The sequence below is a fragment of the Nipponia nippon genome, unplaced genomic scaffold (genome assembly GCF_047370975.1).
Source record: "Nipponia nippon isolate SJK-2023a ecotype South Korea unplaced genomic scaffold, ASM4737097v1 scaffold_7, whole genome shotgun sequence".
In the NCBI taxonomy this organism is placed as follows: domain Eukaryota; kingdom Metazoa; phylum Chordata; class Aves; order Pelecaniformes; family Threskiornithidae; genus Nipponia; species Nipponia nippon.
Window position 1 is genome coordinate 18293017 of NW_028262391.1, and position 26593 is coordinate 18319609.

At 40.2% G+C, this 26593-nt stretch overlaps 1 protein-coding gene across 3 annotated transcripts in view; it reads right to left on the reverse strand.

The window, feature by feature from the left end:
* Window positions 1–23283, reverse strand: part of RASA2 (RAS p21 protein activator 2) — a 54708-nt gene extending 31425 nt beyond the window's left edge. The window contains exons 1-5 of one of the 3 annotated variants that reach the window (XM_087740098.1): window positions 23036–23283; window positions 16178–16283; window positions 10609–10712; window positions 9453–9547; window positions 880–956 (exon numbers count right to left, since the gene is read on the reverse strand). In XM_087740098.1, the coding sequence (XP_087596224.1) occupies window positions 880–956; window positions 9453–9547; window positions 10609–10712; window positions 16178–16283; window positions 23036–23270 (617 nt within the window). In that variant the 5' untranslated portion in view covers window positions 23271–23283. Of the gene's footprint in view, window positions 1–879; window positions 957–9452; window positions 9548–10608; window positions 10726–16177; window positions 16284–23035 lie in introns of those variants that run through there. The other 2 variants (XM_087740099.1, XM_087740100.1) reach the window with 2 other exon arrangements.
* Window positions 23284–26593: the final 3310 nt, after the last annotated feature.

Genomic DNA, 26593 nt, shown 5'->3' on the forward strand with positions numbered 1-26593 from the left:
GTCTTCTGTGACTAACATCTGTAACCTGTATATTCAGACTCCCAAAGCCATCACATAGGATCATTATCAAACACAGCTCTAACAGTAACAATACAAGAGTACAGACTGGTTAGTATCTTCCAGTATGTCTCATTCTGTGCTTTTTCTTTAATATTGGTGAAATTTGTCTTTTCTGAAATAACATATACCAAAAATGTACTGTTTCCATGAGGCTCTTTGACATGCTGTAATGTCTTTACACTTTGGAGTCAAAATTAAATTTGGTAATGAAAACTCCTTCAGCTGTTGCTAAGAAATTTTACTGAAACGTGGCAACATTATGCTGCTGCAGAACGGCAACTCCTGTACTTTGTTCCTCTATAAACATCCCTTATCATGGTTAACCATGAGAAAGTAATTCTGAAGCAAAACTAAACGTGGATTTTCACATACCAAACCAAAATCTTACTACTGAAAATGTTTCACACTGTTCCCACCACCACCACTAGCAGCTCAATTCTCTCAGGAAGAGCAGTACTGCAAGTTCTGGCTGTCAGCTGCAGTGGGCATTCCTAGCTTTCTCACCAGACCCAATTCAACTGGAATTACAAGACTCTGAACTACCGATACCAGATAGCCATGCTGAGTCCTAATAAAAGCAAGTGCTTTGGGCGCAGCAGAGATGAGCAGTTGTGAAAAACTTCTGCAGGAGTTCCCTAAGCACATACCCATTCCCTCAGCATATACCCATTCCGGCAGCAAGGTAGGCTCCAAGGAAAGTCATATAAAAAGAAAAATGTTATTGGTACCAGGATGTGCAGATATTCAGTATTAAGAGAGACAAATCACATAACGTTCTAACAAACAACTAAATAGTCAAGGATTAATGGATTTTCTTACTGTACTACTAGTTGCTGGCACACAGATCCATTATCTGTTATCAGTTCATTCAGTTTTAATTCAAGGTGAACTTTTCCCTGAAAAAACAAGAGAGAAAAACAAATAGTTTTAAAAGCCTTTATTTTAAAAGTAGTAATTAGAACAATAACATAGTTTACAGTTAGAAGCTATTTAAGGTAATTCCAATATATCCACTTCAAGCAAGTATCTATTCTAAAGCACATATCCTGCAAGTAGGGTACGATGAATGCATTTGAACTTCGAGAGACAATGATAAAGAGAAGCATTATCCTCAACCGCAGCCAGCACATGAATTGGTCAAGCCTCCACAGATTTAACACACACACTAAAAAATATCTCTTCCAGCATGAGGAAGTACCAATAGCAAAAGTGCCTCTCAGCTCTCTTGTCCTAAGCACAGGATGAATCCTTGAGCAAACAGACAGTGAATTTATAAGCATTTCAGCAGAAAGTTCTAAAATGACCTTGGACTCTGAAGGCAGTTAGGTATATTTAGAAAAGTAGAATAGTATGCAGTAGCCATAAACAGCAACATTTAATATCCAGCTGTGAGATCCTGTCCATCCCACCAGACTGAAGATCATTTAGAAATTTATTATGCATCCCAGTGCAGCTTTCACCTATCTCATGAAGTCTGCTGATATACTCATGGAACAGTAAACACAACAAAGGACAGGAAATGGTGGCAATAATTGCTAAACCTGGCTTCGTTCTTTCCTTTTTCTGATACGGTAGGATGTATTAAGAAAAAGAATCCACAAATGATGGCACAGCATGGACTAACTTCAGAACTCAGCAAGGGCCAGCCTACTCTGCCTTCTCAATAAAAGCCTCCAAAAACTCCAAACCATGATATGCAACTTTCTTGGGATGACCAAAATTGGGTACCATAACCTTGCTCCAAACATCTACTGCCTGAACAATACTGCTGCTCCTTTCAGTGCCTGGCTATTTGTGCTGGGTTTCACGTCTAAGATAACCAGACACTGACACAATCCTTCCTCTAAACCATCTTCTCTTTAGTATTCTTGGAATTTGTCTATTTGCTAAATGGAACATCAGATGACACTAGTCTGTCCATGATTATGATTCTTAGGGAAGGGACCTGGAAGGTAATTTTAAAGTGTGGCAAAGGAAGCAAGCTATAATTTTAACTACAGTTTTGCTGTAAACGCTAAAATGGAAGTAAAACCCTTAGCTGACCTTGCACACATTTCTATAGCACTCATGTTTTGACATAGAACTGAAATGTTTTTATTGTAAATCCCCTGGGGCAAGGGCTGTGTTTCTCTCTCTGTACGTCACATGGGAGGAGAAGTGAAGTTTCTTATATAAGGAAGTTTTAAACGTAACTATTTTGGGATGCCTGCCAAGTGTTTTGCAAACTGTTACTACATGGATTGGAACACAGGTACATTAAGAAAATATTTGTCAAGCAGAGAAACTCAGTTACAAAAATAGATTTACAGGATAAAAACAGGATACTGAGAAGCATGCCAACAGCCTTACAAGGCAAAGTTTTTGAATGACAAATGAAAAGACAACATTAGTAGTATTTATTGTAATAGCTGACTTAACTAGTTTTAGTAGGCAGACCTTGTGAATGGCCTAAACATCTTCCTTTTGCTTTAAAAAAAAAAAAAAACAACCTACCACCAATCGTGTTCTACACCGATGAGTAGGACTAAAATAGAAAGTTTACTGCTCCTGAGAACTATCTGTAGAAGTAGTTTGTTCAAAACTCAGCACCATGATGGCTACAGTAACATGACTCTAAGTAAATATTTCCCTGACATGTATGGAGAGTTTTGCGTACATTTGTTTTGTTTGTTGAGAGCAGCGTGATGGTTTCCTAAAGTGGCTGATCTGCAGATTTATATCAGAACTTTTGACATGATATGCAACCGAGTTTTAAACGTGGTTGTACAGATGGGTTTTAGTTCAAAACAAAGAGAAATCAGCCATTCTTACACAATAAATAAGCAGCGCACTTTATGTGAATGTACTTTTCAAATCTGTAGATCTCGGGGCTGTTCAAAAGCAGGTAGGTACCATTTTAACTTTACAAATGGATTAACAATCAATTTTAGATACTGACTAGAGGAAGATGGAACTGTTGATTACGTGGCCAAGATTCACATAGTAACAAAGAAGCCAAAACCAGAGTGTCCAAATCACCATCCTAAACTTCAGAGCTACAAAAACAATTCAGTTACACAATTTTGTTTTTAGCATTGCTACTGCATTTTAATACTGTATTTTAAGAGGTTTTTTTCTCCCCACAGTTTCGATATTTTGGTCATTTCCACATCATGAAATATTACAAGTATCTGTAATAAATGCAAGTTTTCTAGTTTTCTAAAACTCTTAGGTCGAAACTGGGCTAGCAACTGTATTTTAAATATTTACGCCAATAGGTGCTCATATATTATGCCCACATTCCATATACAGAATCACACTACTGTTCCAAGTGTACCACAAAGTAACTTTTGACAGTGTTAGTTTCCTTCATAAAACCTTCTCTCCTTTAAATTCAAGAGGAGGAGATGCATACTCTTTCATCTGAAGGATGTCTATGCTTGCTTGGGAAAGTTATTGAGGGGGGTGGTGGGGTTTAAACAGAGTTAGAAATGCTAACAGTTATTTTCCAGTTCCTCCCTCAATGTCAGAAACTCTAGGTTACAGTATTTCTCTTGAACTCTGTCCTCTTCCTTCCACTTCGCCCAACTCAATGGAACAAATATCACAACTGAACTATTGAATTTGTAAGAATAAGAAAGGTCATCTTTATGCCATACACACTATGTCAACATCTAAGTAGAAGAAAAAAATTCTAAGCCAAAAGTTAGAGAACTTTAATTAAAAAAAAGAATCTAAAATAACCCAAGTTGTCCACTCAGAAGCACCTTCAGTAAACTAAAGTCCTTGTGGCACATGGAAAGTAAAACTGGGGCTCTAGAATACTCCACAAATTACATAATATTCCCACATTTAGTATCGCCCAAATTGTTAATTCTGTGTGCTTACTGCAAAACTGTCTCTACATAGCAGATACAGGTTCTATTTCCTGGAACTCAGGAAAAAAAGGACAGCTTACCACCTTTGGAAGAAGGGGCAGGTGACTCAGGAGGACTACAAAGATGTTATAAGGTGATGCAGGGAGAAGGTTAGAAAGGAGAAGGCCCAGCTAGAACTTAAACTGGTCACCGCCGTTAAAGATAACAAAAAATGTTTTTACAAATATATCAACAACAAAAGGAGGGCCAGGGAGAATCTCCCTCCTTTGTTGGATGTGGAGGGAAACATTGCCACGAGGATGAGAAGGCTGAGGTACTTAATGCCTTCCTTGCCTCAGTCTTTCATAGTCAGACTGGTCATCCTTGGGGTTTTCAGGCCCCTGAACTGGGAGATGGAGATAGGATGCAGAATTAAGCCCCAGTTGTTGAAGAGGTGGCAGTCACCAACCCGCTCCTCCACCTGGATGTTCACAAGTTCATGGGGCCAGACGGGATCCACCCGAGGATACTGAGGGAGCTGGCAGAAGAGCTTGGCAAGCCACTCTCCATCATTTACCAGCAGTCCTGGTCAACCGGGGAGGTCCCAGACGACTGGAAATTAGCAAATGTGACGCCCCTCTACAAGAAAGGTCGGAAGGAGGATCCAGGGAACTACAGGCCTGTCAGCCTGACCTCAGTGCCGGGAAAGGTCATGGAGCAGATCATCTTGAGTGCCATTACGCGGCACGTGTGGGACAACCGGGGGATCAGGCTCAGCCAGCAGGGGTTTATGAAACAGAGGTCCTGCTTCACTAACCTGATCTCCTTCTATGACAAGGCGACCTGCTTAGTGGATGAGGGAAAGGCTGTGGATGTCGTCTACTTGGACTTTAGTAAGGCCTTTGACACTGTCTCCCACAGCATTCTCCTGGAGAAACTGGCTGCTCATGGCTTGGACGGGCGTACTCTTCGCTAGGTAAAAAAACGGCTGGATGGCTGGGCCCAAAGAGTTGTGGTGAATGGAGTTAAATCCAGCTGGTGGCTGGTCACAAGTGGTGTTCCCCGGGAGTATTGGGGCCAGTCCAGTTTAATATCTTTATCAATGATCTGGATGAGGGGATCGAGTGCACCCTCAGTAAGTTTGCAGACGACACCAAGTTGGGCAGGAGTGTTGATCTGCTGGAGGGTAGGAAGGCCCTGCAGAGGGATCTGGACAGGCTGGATCTATGGGCCAGGGCCAACTGCATGAGGTTCAACAAGGCTCAGTGCCGGGTCCTGCACTTGGGTCACAACAACGCCATGCAACGCTACAGGCTTGGGGAAGAGTGGCTGAAGAGCTGCCTGGCTGAAAAGGACCTGGGGGTGTTGGTTGACAGCCGCCTGAACGTGAGCCAGCAGTGTGCTCAGGTGGCCAAGAGGGCCAATGGCATCCTGGCTTGTATCAGGAATAGCAGGACCAGCAGGACCAGGGAAGTGATAGTGCCCCTGTACTCGGCACTGGTGAGGCCATGCCTCAAATACTGTGTACAGTTTTGGGCCCCTCACTACAAGAAGGACATCGAGGTGCTGGAGCGTGTCCAGAGGAGGGCAACAAAGCTGGTGAAAGGTCTAGAGCACAAGTCTTAGGAGGAGCGGCTGAGGGAGCTGGGGTTGTTTAGTCTGGAGAAGAGGAGGTTGAGGGGAGACCTTATTGCTCTCTACAGCTACCTGAAAGGAGGTTACAGCGAGGTGGGGGTTGGTCTCTTCTCCCAAGTAACAAGTGATAGGATGAGAGGAAATGGCCTCAAGCTGCGCCAGGGGAAGTTTAGGTTGGATATTAGGAAAAACTTCTTCACCGAAAGGGTAGTCAGGCACTGGACCAGGCTGCCCAGGGAAGTGGTTGAGTCCCCATCCCTGGAGGTATTTAAAAGACGGGCAGACGTGGTGCTCGGGGACATGGTTTAGTGGTGGACTTGGCAGTGCTAGGTTAATGGTTGGACTCGATGATCTTAAGGGTCTTTTCCAACCTTAATGATTCTATGATTCTATCAGCTTCCATCAGCTTTTTTCCAGCTTTTCCATTCTAAATTAGAGCAAACATATGTAGTACATTTCAGCAACGTGGTATCTTACTGTCTACCACACTGAGCTCCTAGCACTATGTGATGGACGACAGTTCCATTGTACTAGGAATATCCGTTCAGCTCGGATAACCCCTCAAGGTTTACCTTACCCAGACCTTTCTTCTTTCCTAGGGTTACAGATCTGAGCCACTAGGAATCTATAAGCTGGCTTCAGGCTCCATCTCCATTTTTTCCAAGTTTACACATTCTACATGAACACCAGGAGAATCTATACATATCTACAATACTTCAACAATTATAAATCATGTCAATTCTAAAAAAGAGAACAATGAATGTTAAAGTTACCTTCAAAAACCCTAGAAGTACAGGAAAGATTTTGACCTTATCAATGTATTTCACAAGTATAAATCAAAACCCTACAAAATGTTTCTTGCTATGAATAACGAAGATGAAGGGCAGGTTTAGCAATATAACCTCATTTCAAATCAGCAAAATGAAGATTTAAGAAAAAAAAAGAAAGGGGTGGCAAGCAATCCTAAGAATTGAATTTTATTAGTGTGCTGAGGCTACCTGCATTTTAGAAAACGCGAAGATTTATATGTGTGTCTGTGTATATATATATATATATAAAAAAACAAGTTTGCACTAGCTGCAGTTAAATATGGTCTGTTCCAGTCAACTTTTTGAAGGCTACTTTATTTGCTTAGTGTTCCCACATTGGTGTATACTTTTCAAGAACTACTGGACAAAGGAAAAAGTTTTAAGAAAACAAGATGAATATCCATTCATAATATTGTAACCAGCAGCAAAACAAAAAAACAGCTAAGATCAAAACACAGAGCAGATGCTTTCTAAAAATCAAAGTAATTTTTACACACTTTCAATGGCTGGGGAGAGGCCACTCTCCTCCCACACACACTTGAAAGGAAATACCCATCACCCTTCTTCCACCAGAAACTTATATTAACTCAAGCACATAGTGCTTTTACTCTGCTGAACTTTTAATCACCTCCACTTCAGGTTACCTGTGTGTACAGAGTTGTGGAACCAGAAGATAAAATGACTGGTTTACAACTTCTGCATTAGGAGTGGATCGTGACCCTAGAGAAGTCCTAAATTTATTACAAGTATGGTGGTTTTAGAAAATGACTGCTCTGTTTATCCCGCCCCCCCCACCCCATTTTATTTTCCAGGAATTGGCAAGTTTAATTCCACAAAAGACAAAATGTTACATTTAATATACTTGTAAGCCCTTCTAGAAACTGTCGAAGTTATTAACGAACTCAAATGTCTTCCAGTGAAACTTTCATTTGTCCTACCAAGGTAGAGCTGACAATTTTGCATACAGACTATAAGAATTGATGAAATGTAAAGAAAACAAAAAACCCAAGATATGCTTATTAGTAAAGAAGACAACAGCCACTGCCAAAGTACTTACTACTTGGTATGGATTTTGTACATCTACAAGCTGTAGACCACAATATTCAGTATGTACCTCCACTACCAATGTACCTGGCTGCTCATTATACCAAAGTTAGGCTGCATGAAAAATAGATCACTGGCACACAGAAAGTGCAGTTTTCTTGAAACAAACAAAGATTTAAGGAAAAAAAACAAAACAAAACCCCAACCAGGCAAACTGCAATGTGTCCCACATATAGCCAAGGAACACAAAATACTTCTAAGCCATCCTATTGCCTTGCACCCATCAAATTCTGGAAAATATTCACATGGAAGGAACTAGAGGAAAAAATGTCAACTACATGTATGGTGCCATAAGGGGAAGAGCATATCTGAAAATAATTTTTTTCCCCCAACTGTTATCTAGCTTTATAAACATTCATGCACTTTTTCTGCCCACACACTATGTGAAAGCCTGCTGTTTTCAGCCATGTCCCACCACTAATCTTGGGAATCTCCAAGGAATACATTTCAGTACAGTATAGCACATCCAAACCAATGGGATTTCAGCCAAGTCTGGCAGATGGGAAGCGGTCTCAGCTCTGCTCTTACACATTTCATGGAAAACGGAAGCAGGACTGAGAAGAAACCTACCCAAATGCCCTACCTCAAGGAAAGATTAACACGAGGAGCACACCTTTGCAGAAAAGGTCATCCTTTAATGGAAGTGTCATGCAAGAGAGTGCTTTACACATGCCCCAGTCACAGAAAAGTATCAATAAGAGCTTACATTCCACTGTGAGCTACAAAGCCATGGAAAATTAAAAACTTTTAACGTCCAGTATGTGAGAAATTGCTAAATTCTATTAATGGAATATAATAATTGAATTTTCACACTTATGTAGTATTATGACAAAAAGTAATCTTTCATTCAATACATTTTTATGACTGAGAAAAAACATAGCAAGCATGACAATATTTAAGTCAAAGCAGAAATTGCATTTCAGTTTATATCTGGAAAGGACTTTCTAGAATATTCAGAGTGATTAGATGGAAGAATTGGGAGAAGAATGAGACAACTTGCAGTTGGACTAGATGATCTGTAGGTCCCTTCCAACTGAACTATTCTATTATATTCTATCCTAACTGAAAGAGAACTGATTTTCAACAGATATGAGAAAGTGGTATTCAGATGTTTTGAAAATCTGTCTTCATGTAAAGCAATCACCTGCCCTCCTATAGACCCAACAGCTGCATGCTAAACTTATGGCTCTTAGATGATTAATCCTGGAAAATAATGTGTCTTTTTTATTTTTTTTTGAGAATTCTGTGCACATTCACCTCTTTGTAAAAGTAGACAGGATTCTCCCTACCCAGAGGGACTTCCAAGTTACTAGAAAAATAGAAACACTGCCAAGTCCAAGACTTTTGCCCTCAGGCAAATCTGAAAAAACTATTAAAATCTAATAAATTGTTTATCACAGCAACAAGGCTAAAAGATTCTCAAGAACACTGTTCTGTTTTCTTCCTCAAACCAAAAAGAGAATTGCTATAACTTCTAGAGCCATCTCATTTTTACATATTACTAGAACAATGCTGTCAGAAGAACTTGAACCACAGACCAAAACACGACTGAAGTCCAAGTTATTTGATACTGAATGCAAAAAGTATTTCAAAATAAGATAAAGGAACACAGCACAAGTACCTCCAGCTTTAACCATTTCATGTCACATAATCAGTCAGATAACACCAAAACTGACTAAAAAAAAAGATTCAGTAGTTTCCTAAACAATTCACCTGTCTCAAGTACATAGCTCCTCTCGCAAAGATTTTAGACATCAAAATACTGTTAAGACATTTCCAAAACAGTTGCTTCAAGTCTTCTGTCAGTTTTAAGTATCATGAGGAACAATACAGCCAGTTTAGAAGCGTAGAATATGCATTATTCTCTAGTCAAGCTGAAAGACACAACTGTCTCACAAGAATTAAGACAGATGCTAACCTCTACCTGCTACAGCTCAATATAAACTTCTACCATTACATGCACTTATCTATATTTAATTTTAAAAATGCAAATGTGCATACTAGTTACCTGAACCTCTGAATTAGAATCAACAGGTTGAAGCATAAACCAGTTCTCTTTTCCTGTATAGTTGCATAAATCTTCTTTTTTGATTGACACTTTTCCTGGGGGAGGAGGGCAGGGAGAGATAAGCATAAACATCACTTTCATCTGAACAGGACAAATATTTAAACAGATTTGAAGTTTGATTTCTGTTTAAATTATCTTTTAGGGTTTTTTGTTTGGTTGCTTGGTTTTGGTTTTGTTTTTTGTTTTTTTTTAAGCTTATGATGCTACATGTAAAGCTTATGGAAACAAGGAACATGAAGCATAAGTAAAGCAGAAAAATAGTTTATATAAAGCCAAATTAACTTAATTACAATGTGTTATCTTAGATATCACTATTAACAAGATTAGGTAAAATAAAGAACACACTTGTGGCTGGAAATAACATAATAAAGATTTGAGAGAACAGTAACAGTGTTGAAGAATGTTTAAATAGGAAACTGAAGGTAGATGCCTTTTACTCTTCTGATTGCTATTTGGAAAGCTGTTATTATACCAAATTATCTGGCATTCTGGTGCAAATTATTTCCTTCCTCAATTCAAGTAATGTGAAGGCTTCTTCCACAGCAGACTGTCAGAGCTTTACAGCAACTATATCCAAATAGCAGCTGCAATAGAGCCATTATGCGGGGGTGGGGGAGCGGAATCCACTTCCTCTAATTTTTCACCTAAGCTGCATAAATTGCTGCAAAACGCTTTAAGTCACCAAGTTACAGGTTGCACTGACAGAGAAAAAAAATTTAAGAAATATTTCACAATTGCAATTTCTGTGGAATTATTCTACAATTCATTCTTCAAAGACCTACAGGTAGTGGCAATTATTCAAATATGAATAATTGAAACAGAAATGGAGAAAAAACAAATAGAATTTAAAAAAAAATGTATTGAGACTGTAATTGTAAGACTATAAAATGTCCTATTACATATTTTAGTATAATAGAATAAAGCAATGAAACAAAATCCTGCTTTTCAAACTTTAAAGGAACATTTAGTTCAAGTGCACTATACACTGTGTTTTGAAAAATGCATCACTTTAGTAATTCTATCCTTAATACCACAGATAATGATACTGAAAATAACCAAACATTATGCAAGATGTAGACTGTATCCCAGAACTTACCTATACGCAGGTCTTTTTGTAAAACACTTTTATCATAAATGTAGAAGGACAACCACTGGAATGTTCTTGGAATCTCAAAGTAAAACTCTTCCCCAAAATAAGGGCTGAAAAGAAAGACTGAAAGTTAAAACAGAAAAACACTTTATGTAATTTATACTGAAGACAAACATTAAAATGCTACATTTTTACTGCAGTCCCAGACCTTGGCCTTTAGCGTTATACTTCGCTATCACCAAAGCCATCCACAACTATTTCATTACAAGAACATACAATAACACTGCAAGTTAAAACTTCATGAGAATGCCTTACATATGATCAAAAAAAGAAAAAATCAGAGCACACACACAAAAAGTGCTGTCTCCTCTGCAATTTCCACTCTATTTTTCTGTCTTGAAATCATTCTAGTTGGTTTTATGTTTCTTTTTTCATTCACTACACGATTAAATTACATTAAAACACAATTTATGAATTACTTCACTAACTAACATTTGTTTAGCTCTAACTTCTATGGCAAATTTGATGCTCAAAGATTCAGATCTGTAAAAAGAAGGCATAAGCATTAGCAACTATAAAACACAACGGTGAAAAAGAGAAATGTTAATCTCAAATACACATGTTCTCCGGCATGCTGAAATGGTCACCACATTTCTCCATCTAATGAAGTCCAATATGATGTTTACAGCTCGCCCTACTTAACTGCCATTTGCACAGCCCTCTACATAAAAAGACTCTGGGTTCCTCTATGTTCGACTTATTTCACACAATGTGTTGATATCTTCTCTCAAGGAATTTATACTTCCATTAAACTTAATGAGTACTTATTGATGCAAACATAGCTAGTAGTCAGAATATTGTGTTTCAAAAGACTGAACAAAACCACAATGCTATTTGCGTCACTGCAAGTTGTGAATTCTGAAAATCAAATGCATTCAGGAAAAAAAACTGCTATTTTGGAACTACTGGATTCTTAAAGACTTAAAATACTTTCAGTTACAATGTATTAACATCACCAGGGAAAGGCGTTCAGCTTCATGAAACGAATTTTAGCCTCTGCTTGCTTTCTACAGAAAAGTACTGTGATGACAGTTATACCAAACCCAGAAACAAGTTGTTTTGGGTTTGTGGTTTTTTTTTTTAATTTGTTTTTCAGTAAAGTACCTTTCTGACACTGTATTGTTACAACACTTTATTCAACTAATACAAATATGCTTATGCTTGGAACAATCAGCTCATGAGTACCCAAAAGGATACCAGGAAGAATAGGATATCATCCCTACTCTCTTCCCTCCAAAATAATTACAGAAAAAACACCAAATGCTTAAGGACCAATGGTTCATTGAATAACTTAAAAATAAGAGAAGAGCTGATAACTAACTTAAGAAGTGGGAAAGAACACAGGTAAAAAAATCTAGTATTCCAAATTTCTAGAATTGATTTTTAGAAACAAGACTTTTACCTGCAGGAATTCATTATGAGGAATTCCACAAGTGAAAAATGTTCCTTTCGTTCAAACATAGACCATTTACCATAGGCTTCAAAGCAGACAAATCAGTGTTAGCCTTTGCACTACACTGAGAAATAATTTAAGAATTCTCAGGTGAAAAATTTGCTTGTGGTTTTTCAGCTCCCCACTTTTTTATTTCAAAGGCAACAAGTTCAGCTTTGATTTCAAGGGCTGGGTTCTTCTTGTCAGCACCACCCCTAAACATATAAATTCATGAGCATTACCTTTAGCAGCAGTTCAGCCCTAAGCAGGCTCCATTTCCTTATTACCTTTGCTGCTCATTTTAATTGTATTGACACAGTAACTCAGACCAAAAAAGATGAAACAAAGGCTTATTTTAAACTTAGGTCAATTCCGTGATATGGCTCCCCTCATAGCTACACAAATAATAGTTGCACCAGTACACGCAAAGAGATATTACAGCAGAAACAGTAAACAGTGGGTGAACTAGCTGGCACACGTATCAAGGGAAGCTCTGCTACTAACTCAACTTCAGTCAGACATCCTAAGAGGAACACTAGACTACAGTGTACATCAACAACTGCGTATCGCTAAGTGTTCTTGCTGGATCTATGTAACTCTATGCATCCAATTATAGTCAGATAATTAGTCTGGGATGGAGACTATTAGCAGAGACTTCCAAAAGCCTATTTAGCAGCCATATCCTATGGCTAAAGACAGCAAACTTCACAACTATATCCCCACCACCCCCCCAAAGAATGATCAGCCACTAATAATCATTATTTTTACCTCAACATTACATGAAGGCTCAGATTTGGCAAGAAAGAGCAGATCCATAGTATGAGCATAAATAGAAGGTAACACATTGTTTTATTCATGTTGATATGTTTTTCCCTACCTAGATTAACACCACTGCCTTACGAATCACTTGTTGATTACTCTTTAGCAAAGTACGAGGCACAGAGAGAAAATTTAAGGTAGAGAAATCAAAGGATTAGCAAAGAAATTCTTATGTGGATACAGAACTGGCTGAAGGGGTACAATAGGTTATACCAATGAGAAATAATTAAAATGGAGAACTTACTCAACCTGTTCTTCAGGGATTCAGTCAGTTTAGTACTTTCATTTGTGACTTTGATGCAAGAACTTTAAAGACTGTGATGGATACAAAATTAGAAGATAGTGCTAATTCAAAGGAAGACCAGACTGTCATACAGGAAGAACTGGATTACAGTAACACAGACGATTAAATTTAAATGTGTGACATACTCCTTTGCTCTTCCCTTCCTTGTTACACTAAACTAGCAGTTCTATGACGGAAACAGACCCTAGATCTGTCATGTGATAAAAGCAACAGTTATATCAACAAGAGAATGAATTTTTCCTATAACGTTGCATTCACACAACGGTCAGTTTGGAAAAAAGAAACTGAATTTAGTTTAAATAAAAAAAAAATGCAACACACACATACCATAACCCCTCCCCTCCCCAGTTCCTCATATTTGACCATAGATATTTGAGGAGGTGCACGGATGTTCTTTAAACCTTCCGAGGGAAAAAAAAATTCTTTCTTCAGAACCCACAGAAATCCCACACTGTATCAGGAAATATTTCTTGAGTCACTAGTCAAAATATCCTTCTTTCACTTTAGTATTAATTCATGTTTTTCTAACTTTGAATAATCATTTGCTTCACATCCACACTACAACAACAGTCCCAGTGCTGGTGGAAGCCCAAACCTATTTGCACATTTAAAAAATACATTTCTTCATTAGTTTCAATCCCTGTAGTTAAAGATAATTTTAATTCTAGTGACAATTACTTCCACAGACATTTAACTAGCGGATATTTGTAGAATACAATTTAGATTACAGCTGGTATAAATTTGCAACCCAGAATACAGTGACAAAAAACAGCCTGTGAATTACATGTGTAAGAAAAAGCAAATAATATAAAACAAAACAATTAAATTCAAAGTTCTATTTATGACTAAAATTATACTGTACTATACCTTACTGAAAAGCAATTTATAAAGTTTTCAGACTAATAAGAGATCAGAGCTTTCATCTTCCCTTCCAGTACCTCTAGGTTAGTACAGTATTCTAGTTTAACACAGTAATAAGCAACAAGATGGTATAATTAAGTTTCTGGAACAAGTGTCAGCCTTCATAACTGCATACACACCAGTAATCAAGTGTAAGCATCCAACTCTGGTTGCTGCTAGTAGAGGATGACTTATTTCATTACATTTCATCAGTTTGTATGAAACCCTACTCATGCTGTGAATCTAACTTAATGCGGTCACAATTCAGAGGATGAAGGAGTTCCCTCTGTAGTCAGTGGAGACAGAAAGGCAGCTATGGGCAAAGAGTGATTCAGAACACTGACTCCTAATAAAGTGTTCTCAACTTACAAATATTAATTTCATATCACATGAAAAATTCTCAATGACGGGGAGGAGGGGTGTGTGTGTGTCACTTGTGACCCCGCCTCCCCCAAACTGTCATTTTGTTATAGTGAGATTTTTCTTCCTTTCCTCTGTCAAGTACTAATGGCATTGTTTTCATTTAATCAAGTTCCAGTTAAAACTTCAGTACTACATGAAAAAAATTTTGATGGATCTAAGGCAATTTATTTTATCAAATGTTTTACTATGCAATTGATACTTCTTTTACTATCAGGTGCTTAAAGTATATAAATTTAATAATTCTTAAACGGAACGTAATAAAAATGTCTGCATAAACATAATGGGTCTGCATAAACGTAACGGGTTCTGTTTCTAAGCATAGTAGTAACTTTTAGGGTTTCAATTATTAACATGTCAAAAATCGGACAGCAAAGTATTTCTTTTTAAAAGATATGTTAGGTTCCCTTTTACGCATTAAACTACTGTCTATTTGAAGGAGAAAGCTTAAGTTTCTGCTTTAACAATACAGTCTCTTTAACATTCTTCTCTGAAGGATTACTCAGTTGAGTGATTACTCTGTTGAATTTGTTTGGTAATCATCTCAATTGCAGCCAGTTAAATTCTGAAAATTTTCTGGATCTGACTACAGCAGTTACAGATCAGGAGTATGAGCAAAATATCTGTTCCTGATTGCATGTATGTGCTATTTGCTTTTCATGCAGAAGTATAAGGAGGCTTTAAAACAACATTTTGAAAAAATAAAATTCCCTATTTACATTTGCCATATAAGCAGTATGCTATTCCTCACCTGGAAACATCTAGAGAGAGAACTCAAAGAACAAACACTAACAATAAAACCACTGGAAACAACAAGAATTAGGAAAACTTTCAAGAGTTTGAACAGACTTTCTGGGTTTTAAGAGGAAGGCTAAATGTCTCCTCCAGATAACTGAAACTGTCACTCAGATATTCTGAACAATGCAGCTGCAAGGATGCCTCAGTATGGGTCATCAGTGAGCTTGAGTTTTGCAACACAAAAGCACCTATGCTACTGCAGCTATATTATCATGACTATTTTGTTTGATTGTTTTTAAGGCTCTAAGACAGTAGCAGAACCTAAAGCTAAGCACCGCTCAGGGAGGCAAAGCAAGCCATTCTGTGTGAGTACTGGTTATAGTTCCCAAAACCAGAATTTCATGAGAGAACAAGGCCTATTCAGGGGGACATCCCACAGCACACAAAACTCTTACACATGGAAAAGTTCCGCTTCCTTCATTCAAGAAATAGGGTTTACAAGACAGACACTAAAACCAGAATTCCACCAATACAGACCAGCTGCATGTCAGAAGTAGGAAATGACAGGGAAAGCAAGTATCAAGCCGATTTCTTTCCCCTGAAAACAACCTGGCAAGAAAAACAATGTTATACTGCCCAATGGAACAGAATAAAGTAACAGTGAAATATGTTTTAGCATGCTTCATTTTAAAAGCATTGTACTACTTACAAGCCTCAATTTTGTCTTCTTTCAAGTACTCTCACAATTTATACATGGCTGTAACATTTCTGAGTAATTGCCACAAGTCAGCTCTCATTTTAAAGAGATACAAGCAAAAGCACATGCACGTTGATACATATCTTGTTTTTATTCTGAACTGAGGCGGTCTGGCTTATCATCTCCATTTAAAAATTAAGCTTACCTTAAAGATTTTTCAACTACCTGTGTACGAAAAACTTCTTCTTGGTCCAAGTTTATGGTACAGAAAAAGTCTCTCATTTTGTTGGGTACTAAGTGTTTGGCATCATCTGTAAATAAAAAAAAATGACTGTAAATATTGAGGGGGAAAACCCCACAAAATACTAGGCACAAGAATTTTACAGTTTTAATGTGTGTCCAAAATTTACTTTTCCATTCAGTTAGCATGCATTTCCATATGCATTTCCAATTCATAAGATCCAACAGCCTACAGAAATTGCTACATCCAGCTTCACGCGGAATGGGAGCCGACAGGAAGAGGACAGCCCACTGACTCATACCACCACTTCCCGCAGCACCTGCACTTTCCCTTGAGAGGTCTCATCTCGGGCTTGACCTTGCGTAGCTTGCTAAATCTGAGAGCCTTGCAGCCTGAGGTGATGTGGCATTAGGTCATAAGAACAAGACATGATCTGGCTGAGCTATTGTTCACTTCGTATTTTCTCCGCAAATATTTTGGCTAAAGGAAGCTGATTAATCAAGAACTTGCCCATCAAAACTTTATTTCATTTTCCACAACGAACAGCTGATTTTAAGTTGACTGATATATCTTCAAGGGTTCAGTTATGAATACTGTTTATTCTTTCCTAACTGTCTGGTCTAGTAGAAGGGGGAAAAATCACCTACTGACTAAATGCAACATGGATAAGAACAAGTCCTTTTTGCAAATGGTTACTTCTAAGTAGTTACAGCTAAAACCAGTTCCCAATGCTCAAATTGGAAAGCTCTTCCAAAATCTGAATGCTGCAGACATCTACATTTATTTACAGCAACACTGTCCCTTACCTTAAACAGTTATTCCCCCCCCCCCCCCATGTTTCCTTCCCCTCTGAACATCTTTGAAGACAGCAAACAGACCCTTTTCACCTTTTAGTCTGCTGAAAGAAACAAGACAAGCTTTTCCGGTACTCTCTCATATGAGAGGCTCCTAATCAGGCAGCAGCCACTCTCTGTCCCAGTTCCACTTTAACTGTTATCTTAAACACAGGCAACCAGAATTGTATTCTGCAGTGGGTCTTAACCAGGACCCTTTACAGTAGCGTTCATCCTTACCGCTACTGGAAACACCTCTCCCAATGAAATGTGGAATCAACATTATCTAAACTTTATATAAGGTGTTAAAAAGTAATGAAAACTACATCAAAGTATGGAGTTTCAATTACTTATCATGTCTGAATAACATATCACCTCTACTTTCAAAGACTACAGCTTGAAACTAGATTTGAAGTGTCATACATATGTTTGTTTCTTTTTAAAAAACTGCAGATATGAAGCACAGTGGAGTAAGCTTTATTGTCTATGCTGTTAACATATAAAATCAGAATTTTGTTTTCTCTCTCTCCCCCCCCCCCCCGGCTTTTTTTTTGTTAAATAGATTATTACAGTCTTGAAAGTTAAGTAAGTAATGCCTGGCATTGGAAAGGCTACCACAACTGTATCTGAGCACAGAACGTGACAGCTTAACAGCAACAGAGACTGAACTTCATGCATGATCTTTTCCAAGTCAGGGATATGTACACTGATGGAAAGCATGAACAGACACTTAAGTAACTTCCACAGTTAAAACTTGTGCTCTCAGAAGCATCAATGAGCTGTTCATCAACTTGGGCGTGGGAGAGGAGGAAGTATACATATTATTTTTAAACACCACATTTAATGTTGACAGATTGAGAGACATGAACAGAACTGGTTTTTAATGCCATTAGACTCCAAAAAGCAGCTAAACTCAAAATTACCCTTAAGTGAGATACTGCAGAAGAACCGAGAAAAGTATCAATGACTGAACATTGCCTTTTAAAAAAAAAAAAAAATCTATTTTAATAAAACATATGAAAGAAAATACAAAAATAAATTCATGAAAGGCCAGTAATCCCCAGAGAGCTTCCGATACTGTAGTTTGTAATTAATATGCATTAACTGTATGACAGTTGTTCCTGATAAGAATCTTTATTTTTTTAGTTAATACTCTGTAACTTCACCATCCTATTTTTACACAAAATATTTAAGATATAATATTACTTAATCGGCATTGTAAAGGCACTGTACAGTGGACTTTGAAAGGAAATCACAATTATTATAGTTTCATGTTTTCTTAAGAGTAAAAGTTAAATATTTCTACTAATTCACAATTTTTATGTCTACTATACTGCAGCCCTTCAGTATTAAAAGAAACTTTCTACCCAAGAAGTCTGGATTTTCTAATGAGATTAAAAGTTTTATTTTGTAGCCCAAGTGTTTAGCTTTAAGGCACGGACAAATTTACTGAGGTTTTTGGGAGGCAGGGGGGATGATTCTCAGTTCCGAGTTAAAAATAACCTCAGAGCACTTGTCAGGTGAAGTACAGAGCATGAGATTTCACATCTCTCTGAACACCTCTTAATATCTGTGATTGTTGGGAGATCTTTCAGCCATGCAGTGGTCCAACTCTACAAGAAGCTTATTTTCTAAAAAAAAAAAAAAAGGCAGCACAAGCCTTTGATTGATTACACTAAATCTTACTTTTTCCTCAAAAACCAAAGGCTATAATGGTTGCATAAAAATCAAGTATGAACACCAGACATCTGCTTGTATGTTTAGATTTTCAGTGCATTCATCAAGTATGCAATTCTGAATTCTGAAGACATGTTTCACTGCTCAAAGTATGCAAAGGAAAAAAGGTAAGAAGTGAGAGAAGTATATTGAGGAAATGTACACCAGTGTTTTCCAAGGATTTGTTTAGAAAGTGTAGGTAGTACGAATAGTTAGTCAGAAACACCAAATAAAGTTGTTTTGGGGAGAAGAGAAAAATTAAACCAATTTAAGATCTAACTGTGGAACTATATTTCAAGCCTCTTCACAGAGGCTGTCATTTAAAACTATATAATGTGATACTTAAACTTGCAGTTCAAATGGTGAAATGTGCAAGTGATGAAACAGCATCAATAACAGACTTATTTATTTTGTATTGACTGTATCAATTCACCAGTTTCAGTCACTGGACTAACTTAAACCAGAAATTATTTTCACACGACACATTTAGTATCCTAATTCAATAGGGAAACCATGAAACACAGCACTAAAATAATAAACATCAATCTTTTTATTTTGAAAAGATAGAAGTTCACAATTGCTATTAGTTACCTGACTTTTAAACTAACTTTCTTTATTGTCACTCAGCTACGCTGGGAAAACAGCAAAGAATAATAATAGTAATTTAAAACAAAACAAAACCCCACACTTTAGCCAATTATGCATATTGGTTTGGATATTAAAATATTTAGAAAATATTGTTCAGGTTCTCTATATAAATACCTAGTAAAATCTCACTTCAAAATAAGATTAGATCAAACCTAAACAAAAGGGAAAAGCTGCAATGCTAATAAAAACTCAAGTGTTAGAGCAATAGGAATTCAGGTGTACAACATTTAATAAACTCAAACTCTCCATATTAATGTTATGAGTTAGTAATAACAGCAATGGAGCAACCTACCAAATTCAACAGTTCTGTCAAACTCCCTTCCCTGTACCTCATTTGTCAAATGTAGACACTACATGAAAACGTCAAGTTAAAGCTTGTTCAGTGTTAACAGTGCATCAGAAACTAAGCAAAAGCAGGAGGTGGGATAGATAAATGCTATTCACAATATCCTCTGTCAAGTGAAAGTGTGCAATTAGCGTACATCCTCTGACAGGGACCCAGAACAAAGAAATTTAGAAGACGTTTATGCACACAAACACCAAAGTATTCACTTCACAGGACTAAACATATTATATAGCAACAATTAAATCCACTCCAAGAGTGCAGCATAACCCCAGATAACCACGCAGTGTTAACGACTCAGTGCAAGAAGTTTAAAAAAGAATGCGTCCTGAATTTTGTCAAATGACCTCTGGGAGACGACAGAGACATCTTCCAAGTGCTCCACTAAGGCATGTTTCAGTAAACACACCAAAAATCAAAGCAACTAAAACAATTTACCACTAAAAATGTACTACTGTATGTCATAAAATGAAAACAGAAGCTAGTTATAAAGCTTCTGTTATACAGAATATATATATATGTTATACAGAATATATATATTCTGTGTTCTGTATACACCACACAATGAGATACGCCTAAAATTACATGATATCCACATACATTTGTGAAGTGCTTTTGCCATTACTATGACATAAAATAGAGCCAACAATACAAAAGAGTCATCACAAAGAAAAGACAGATCATTAGTGGATTTCTGGTGGAAATCTGCTAAAGTGTAATACCACATTTTAAAAAGAATATTATGGGGTCTTAAACTGGTAACACCAGTTCATCTTGCCTCTTACTTGAAAGCCGGAGACTGGCTGCAAACACTGGTATCCCCAAAACAGAGAGAGCACCAGGGACTGCAAATGTGTTCCCACTCTGTTTTTTCACTGCTAGGTATGTAACAGCTACTTAAGCCACCTTTAAGTATATGACTCAATTCTAAATCTGTTGTGATGATTTGTATAAAATCACTAACGTTAGATTTTACCATCTATTTGTGTATTGCAAAACAAGAGCGTAAATAAGAACTTACTGCAGATGGTGTTTTCTGTACATGCAGAATTACATAGAACTGATGTTACCTCATTAAAACTATCACGTTCTCTCATGCAACACATATAAAATGAGTCAGTGTCAAGTCTTGTAGTAGTTTAAATGCCAACAAAGCTGAGGCACCGAAATGTATTCCACTTCTAAGAAACATGTTGCAAGGAATTCTTACAGACTATGAACATCAAATTTCCAAAGTGATGTCTGCTACTGCTTACCCCTCCAGATCAAGGGGGATTACATTATTACATTTGTTTATTACTGTTCATTAGGAGGGTTTTCCCCTAAAAACACATTAGTAAAATACTAGCAAGAAGTGACAATAAAACAGTACTTGCTGTGCAAAGAAGCTAAAAGAGCATCTAGGGATTCGAGGGCTCGCAAACTTCCACAGCATATTTAACTCACACCTTTTTTTTAAACAGTGTTTTTGTTTTGTTAGAGGAAACAAGTAGGTTTACAAAGTGATTTTCACACTGTTTCAAGACAGGTCTTTTATTGCAGCTATTACTTCCACTCATTTTCCAAATGGGCTCCTACAGTTCTTACAGGTCCATCTTTGGCAACCAACTTTTTATGTATTCCCTAGGAAGCAGGTCCTCAGTTTACCATTACTTTTGCCGAGTAACCAAACATTCCAAGTTACGATACAACTGCAGGCTCACTCCAGAACACATAAACGGGACAATAAAACTAGTTTCAACATAAGTCTCGAGACATTTTGGGGTTTGTCTTTTAATGCTAAATGGAAAACTTTTATCAGGTTGAAGTATCACAAAATGTAAAACTCCTTGAACGGTGCGTTGCCCAGTGTTGACAAAAACCTTATGATAAAAGTTAGGAAGCAGAATGGTGTCAATAAATAAGTCAGCTTCAGTAATTAGTGCCTTAGTGCCTGAGCCCCAAAAATAACTATTCTTTTTTAAAGGCAAGCTGACATGTATTATTTCTGTGATAATTGCTAACAACATAAGATCTTACTAAGCTTGTGCTCAGCCTTGCCTGCTTAACAGGCAATCGCTCTCTGTCACTAACACTGGAGGGAGAGTACCTCCAGCTATACTTCATGCAGCCTCCTATTCTCATGACCTAGTCTTCTATTTACTGAAGACATATTCAGGTCTATACTGCATGACGATATTTAAGTAAACACGACTCCATTCCTCCACCAAACCCAATCCTTCCAAAGATCTGCACAAGCGGCTCTCAGTCCCAGCGCCATGCCCAATTCAACTTGCTTCTCTTCATTCTCAAAAAAGTCGATCGACTGTGTGAGAAAGGAAGTAAACGGGTTGCATCTGAATTGTATGAATGTATTTTGATACCCCTTCAGGAAGCCGCTGCACATCCTGTTTCTCCTCCTTGCTTTGAAGTCCTCCAGAGCCGCACCACGCTATCTGCTCTCCTCCCCGGCTCATCCTTTGGTTTCCCACGTTACTGAATGTACAGGTATTTTTAGTCAGCACTTCCTAACCACCAAAATAAAGTCACCAGCCTCTCTCTCTGCCTCCCTCTCACTCGCACACACGCTACACAAAGAAACAGAAGCATTAATGACCGTTTCCAGAAGGGCCCTCTACCACCAACTTCCTGCACATCAATAATTTCGCAATTTCTGCTTGACAAACAGACGCCGATGCCCGAGGTCTGGACGGGAGGGGGCATTTCTGCTCGCCCGCTGACTCAAGGAAACTCTCGGAGTAACGGATGCTTCCCGGCCCCGCCGGGGCTCCAACGGCCCCGCCGCATCCCGCCCTCCCTCCCACCCGGTCCCGGGGCCGCGCAGACCCCGGCCCGGCCCGGCCCGCCCCCGCCAGCACGTGCCGGCCGCGCCCGCCACAAAGCCCCCTCCCGGCGCCGCCGCGGCGCGGCCCGGGCCCCCGCGGGGCTCCCCTCACCGCACTGAGGGGCCGCTGCCCCCGCGGGACTCCCCTTACGGCTCCCCTCACCGCCCTGAGGGGCCGCTGCCCCCGCGGGACTCCCCTCACCGCCCTGAGGGGCCGCTGCCCCCGTGGGGCTCCCCTCACGGCTCCCCTCACCGCCCTGAGGGGCCGCTGCCCCCGCCGCGCCGCCCCCGCCCCCCGCGGCCTCAACGGCCACCGCGCGAGCGCCCGCCCGCCCCTCCGCCCGTGCCGCGGAGCCAAGGCTGTAGCGGGCACCTGAGCGCGGCGGCCCCGGGCGCTCGCCCGCCCCGGCCCGGCCCGGCCCCACCGCAGCCCGCCCCGGCCGCAGCGCCGCACTTACAGATCTTCCCCCGCAGGTTCTGCAGCACCCGCACCTCGTCGCCGCCGTCCCCGGCCGCCATCGCCGCCGCCTGCGCAGTGCAGTGCACCGCGGGGGGAAGGGAGCGGCCCGGCCCGGCCCGGCCCCGCCGCACGCCCGCGAGCCGCCCCGCGCCGCCGCTGCCGCTCCGCCCCCGCCGGCCGCCGCCCTCGGGGGGCACCAGAGACCCAAGCGGGCGGGGGGCGGCGGGGCGCATGCGCGCTGGCGCCCGCCTCCCAGCAGGCCCTTGCGCGGTGGCTCCGCCCCTGCGGCGGCTACCGGCGCCCCGCGTCCCGGCCCGCCCCGGGCAGCGCCCGGCCCGCGGGGGGCTCGGCCCGTCCGCCCGCGGGTCTCGGCCGCTTCCGCGGCCTGCCCGGACTGCCCCGTCCCTCTGCGTGCCTCGCACGGCGGCAGAGGGGCTCTGGCTGCCGGGCGCGTTGGACGCCCGCATTCACCAGGTTAACATCCATTGCGTTCAACGGCTGGAAGGAGGGACGGAGCCGGTTGCTTTGATTTCTGGCGTGCTGAGTGCCCGTCCCCGTGAAGAGCACGGGACGGCTTCTGTTGAATCTCCTCTGCTGTCACTTGTTTACGTGGCCCGTTCGGCCACGTAAGAAGTGCCATAGAAGAAGTAGGAAACGGTTCGGCTTCCAGTGCCGCCTGCGAAGGCAGGCGCCGCGCAGAGCGGCCGCGGGCGCGCTGGCACCGGCAGCGCTTGGCTCGCTGGGGCCCTAAGGCCCCCGGCGGTGCTCGCGGACTGCGGACACAGCGCAGCAGCAGCTCACCGTCATCAAGCGTTAAAGGGCTTTCGCATCACGTTTTATACCCGCGTTTCTGGAGGCTACGGATCCTCATGTGAAACTCTCTGGGGTCTTGCTGACGCCTGGAGGTTGCCCCAGCCCCACGCTGGTGGTGGGCGTCTGTCTCGGGCCTGCGGGATGCAGGCAGCCGCCCGCTGCCGGCCGTGCCCGGCTGGGTGGGGTGCGTGCTGGGGGTGCATCAGCCTCCAGGCCCTGTAGGCACAGAGTCTGGTGAAAGCCTTTAGTGACTGACGTATCCCAAAACAGAGGTAGTTCAGTGGGCTAAAGCTGTTTTAGAAAGCAGGAGAGGACTAGGATTCCTCACTTTATGCCTAGAAAGCCCTCTTCAGTCTGTCCTGTTAAAGCAAAGGGAAGTTTGGAAAGTTTCAGGCTAGCATCTGTCATTTGTCTCTACCTGAAGTCCTCTGCCATGGTGCTCTGACCATTTTTTATTTCTCCTGCACAAATCTTGCCGTTATTATTATGATACGGCATTGAGCCATGTAATCTGACAGCCAGGCAGTGCTGTGCTTCATTCCTTGGTGGCTTTTCCTGCATCCAGCTTCTCCCCTGCTGCTCCTTTGGCAGCGGTGAGGCTCCTTCCTCGTCCCCAGGCTCCACGTCCTGGGTGGTGGTCGGGGGAGGACAGGTACGTGCCCAAGGTGGCGGGCAGGGGCTTGGTGGGGAATAAGCTGCTTCATCCCACCAGTAACGGGTGTATTTGTATGCATGCAAAACCCAAATCTGCACAAAGACACGAGTTTGCATAAGCTGAATTTTAACCTGTTAGAAATTAGAAGTTCCTCTACAGTACAAATTGAGGATTTGATTATCTACAGTTGGCTATCTAGGTTGGCTGCCCTGTCTGACCGGTGGCTGGTGAACTGCAGCTAACCCGGGCAGAGTCAGAGCTTTGATCTGAGAAACGTAGCAGGGTAGCACTCTGAGAATGAAGATGCATGCTTAAACCGTGGTTTGCAACATTTTAAAAGTTAGATTGTGCGACTCTAGTTCTTCAATGCTTTCTCAAAAGTTATGATTACAGTTGGAGTCCACTGTTTAACTTAGCATCAGCTCCCTTCGAAGCACAGACCTCCTATTGACATTATCAATGCAACTTTCATTTTGCCATTGCCTAATTCCTGTCACTCCGTTTTTTAAAAAAGTGCCTTGTTTTAATATAACATACTATATTCAGAATATTGTTTCAACTGCGCAATGTTTATTTTCGGCCTCTCTATAAGTTACATTTTAGGAACATCTCTACAACAGGTAGGTCTGTTCCGCTAAGGACGTAGTTAAGACAAACACTACTGTGCTAAACTGCAAACTTAGGGGAAAGACCCCTTCATTTAAAAATGAGAATGTAAGCAGGGGGATCTTTGCTCTTGTGAGGTAACTTCTTATGTCAGCCAAGGTGTTGAATTGTCACTGATAACTGCTATACTAAGGAAGCTTAGAACAAATAAAAGTGATGATGGCGCTTACTGGCTTACTTCATATGCTTCTGCCTGTAGTTTAGCTGTGTCACGTTATCTCATGTCACAGAAGACAGCAATAGCATTCAGTATATTTGTTCTAATTTTGGGTATATCATAAATGAGGATTGACCAACAGTTAGTTTAGATGCACAGACTTCGGGATGATCCACTTGTCTTTTTAATTAGCATTTAAAATAGAGAAAAACATATATATGTAGCAAACTTCTGAATTTTTTTTAGTTATACATCTCTCCTGAGGACCATCCCAAAATGACCTCCATAATTTAGCTTAAATTTAATTTTTAATGCAAGTTACAGACTAGTGACACCTAGCTGAAGGGGGAAGTACTTTGAATATGCGTAATCTTCTATGTTGTATGTATCTTCATATTTCCTTATGCAATTAGACATTTGCATTCTGGACTATGTTTCTTGACAGGAGTCCCAAAAGATTTGAAGTACAGTGTGTAAAATACACATTCTATACTGCAAGGTTACTATCAGAATTGAAAAGAAAAGACTTCTTAAAGCTTCGGGTCCTCATGAAAACATGTTTAAGATGTTGCAAAGTATTAAACACAGCTGTCCAAGTCCTTTAAGATACTGAGCAGGCAGATTCTGTTCACCTCAGCATTGCGTTCACCCTTAATGGTACGATGCCAGGAGATACCATCACTTCCCTTGAGCTCTGGCGTGTTCTCGATTCACTGTTCTGACCTTAACGAAGGGAATGTTTGGTAACCGTGTTGCTTAATCTTTTAACAGAATAACTATTAGAAGATACATATCTCTGGATCTTCTAGATCTTGTAAGTATTAACGTAACTTAAAAAATTGAGAGACTTACAGAAAAATAGGAAGATGTTATTTTAATTAAGCAAAAACAGAGTTATAATCACTCTTTCTAAAAATAAAATTAGACTCTTTATCAATCCTTAACATCTGCATTTAATATTTTCTTCTAAACAAAAATACAGATGCGATTATGTAGCAAATTACAGTCTTTGACAACGTATAATATTTACCTTCTCTTACACTTACTTTAATTCTAATTTGGTCATTAATACTTGACTCATTACTGCAACGTGTTACTTGTTGTAAAAGTGCCACAATTGAACTATAAACATGACATTGCCATCTTAAAACTGCTTTGCTATAAACTGTAGAGAATATACAGAGTTACAAAGTCATTGTGTTTTTATCAAAATATACAAACCCCCCCAAACCTAACACAAGCTATCAATATTTTTCTTATGAACT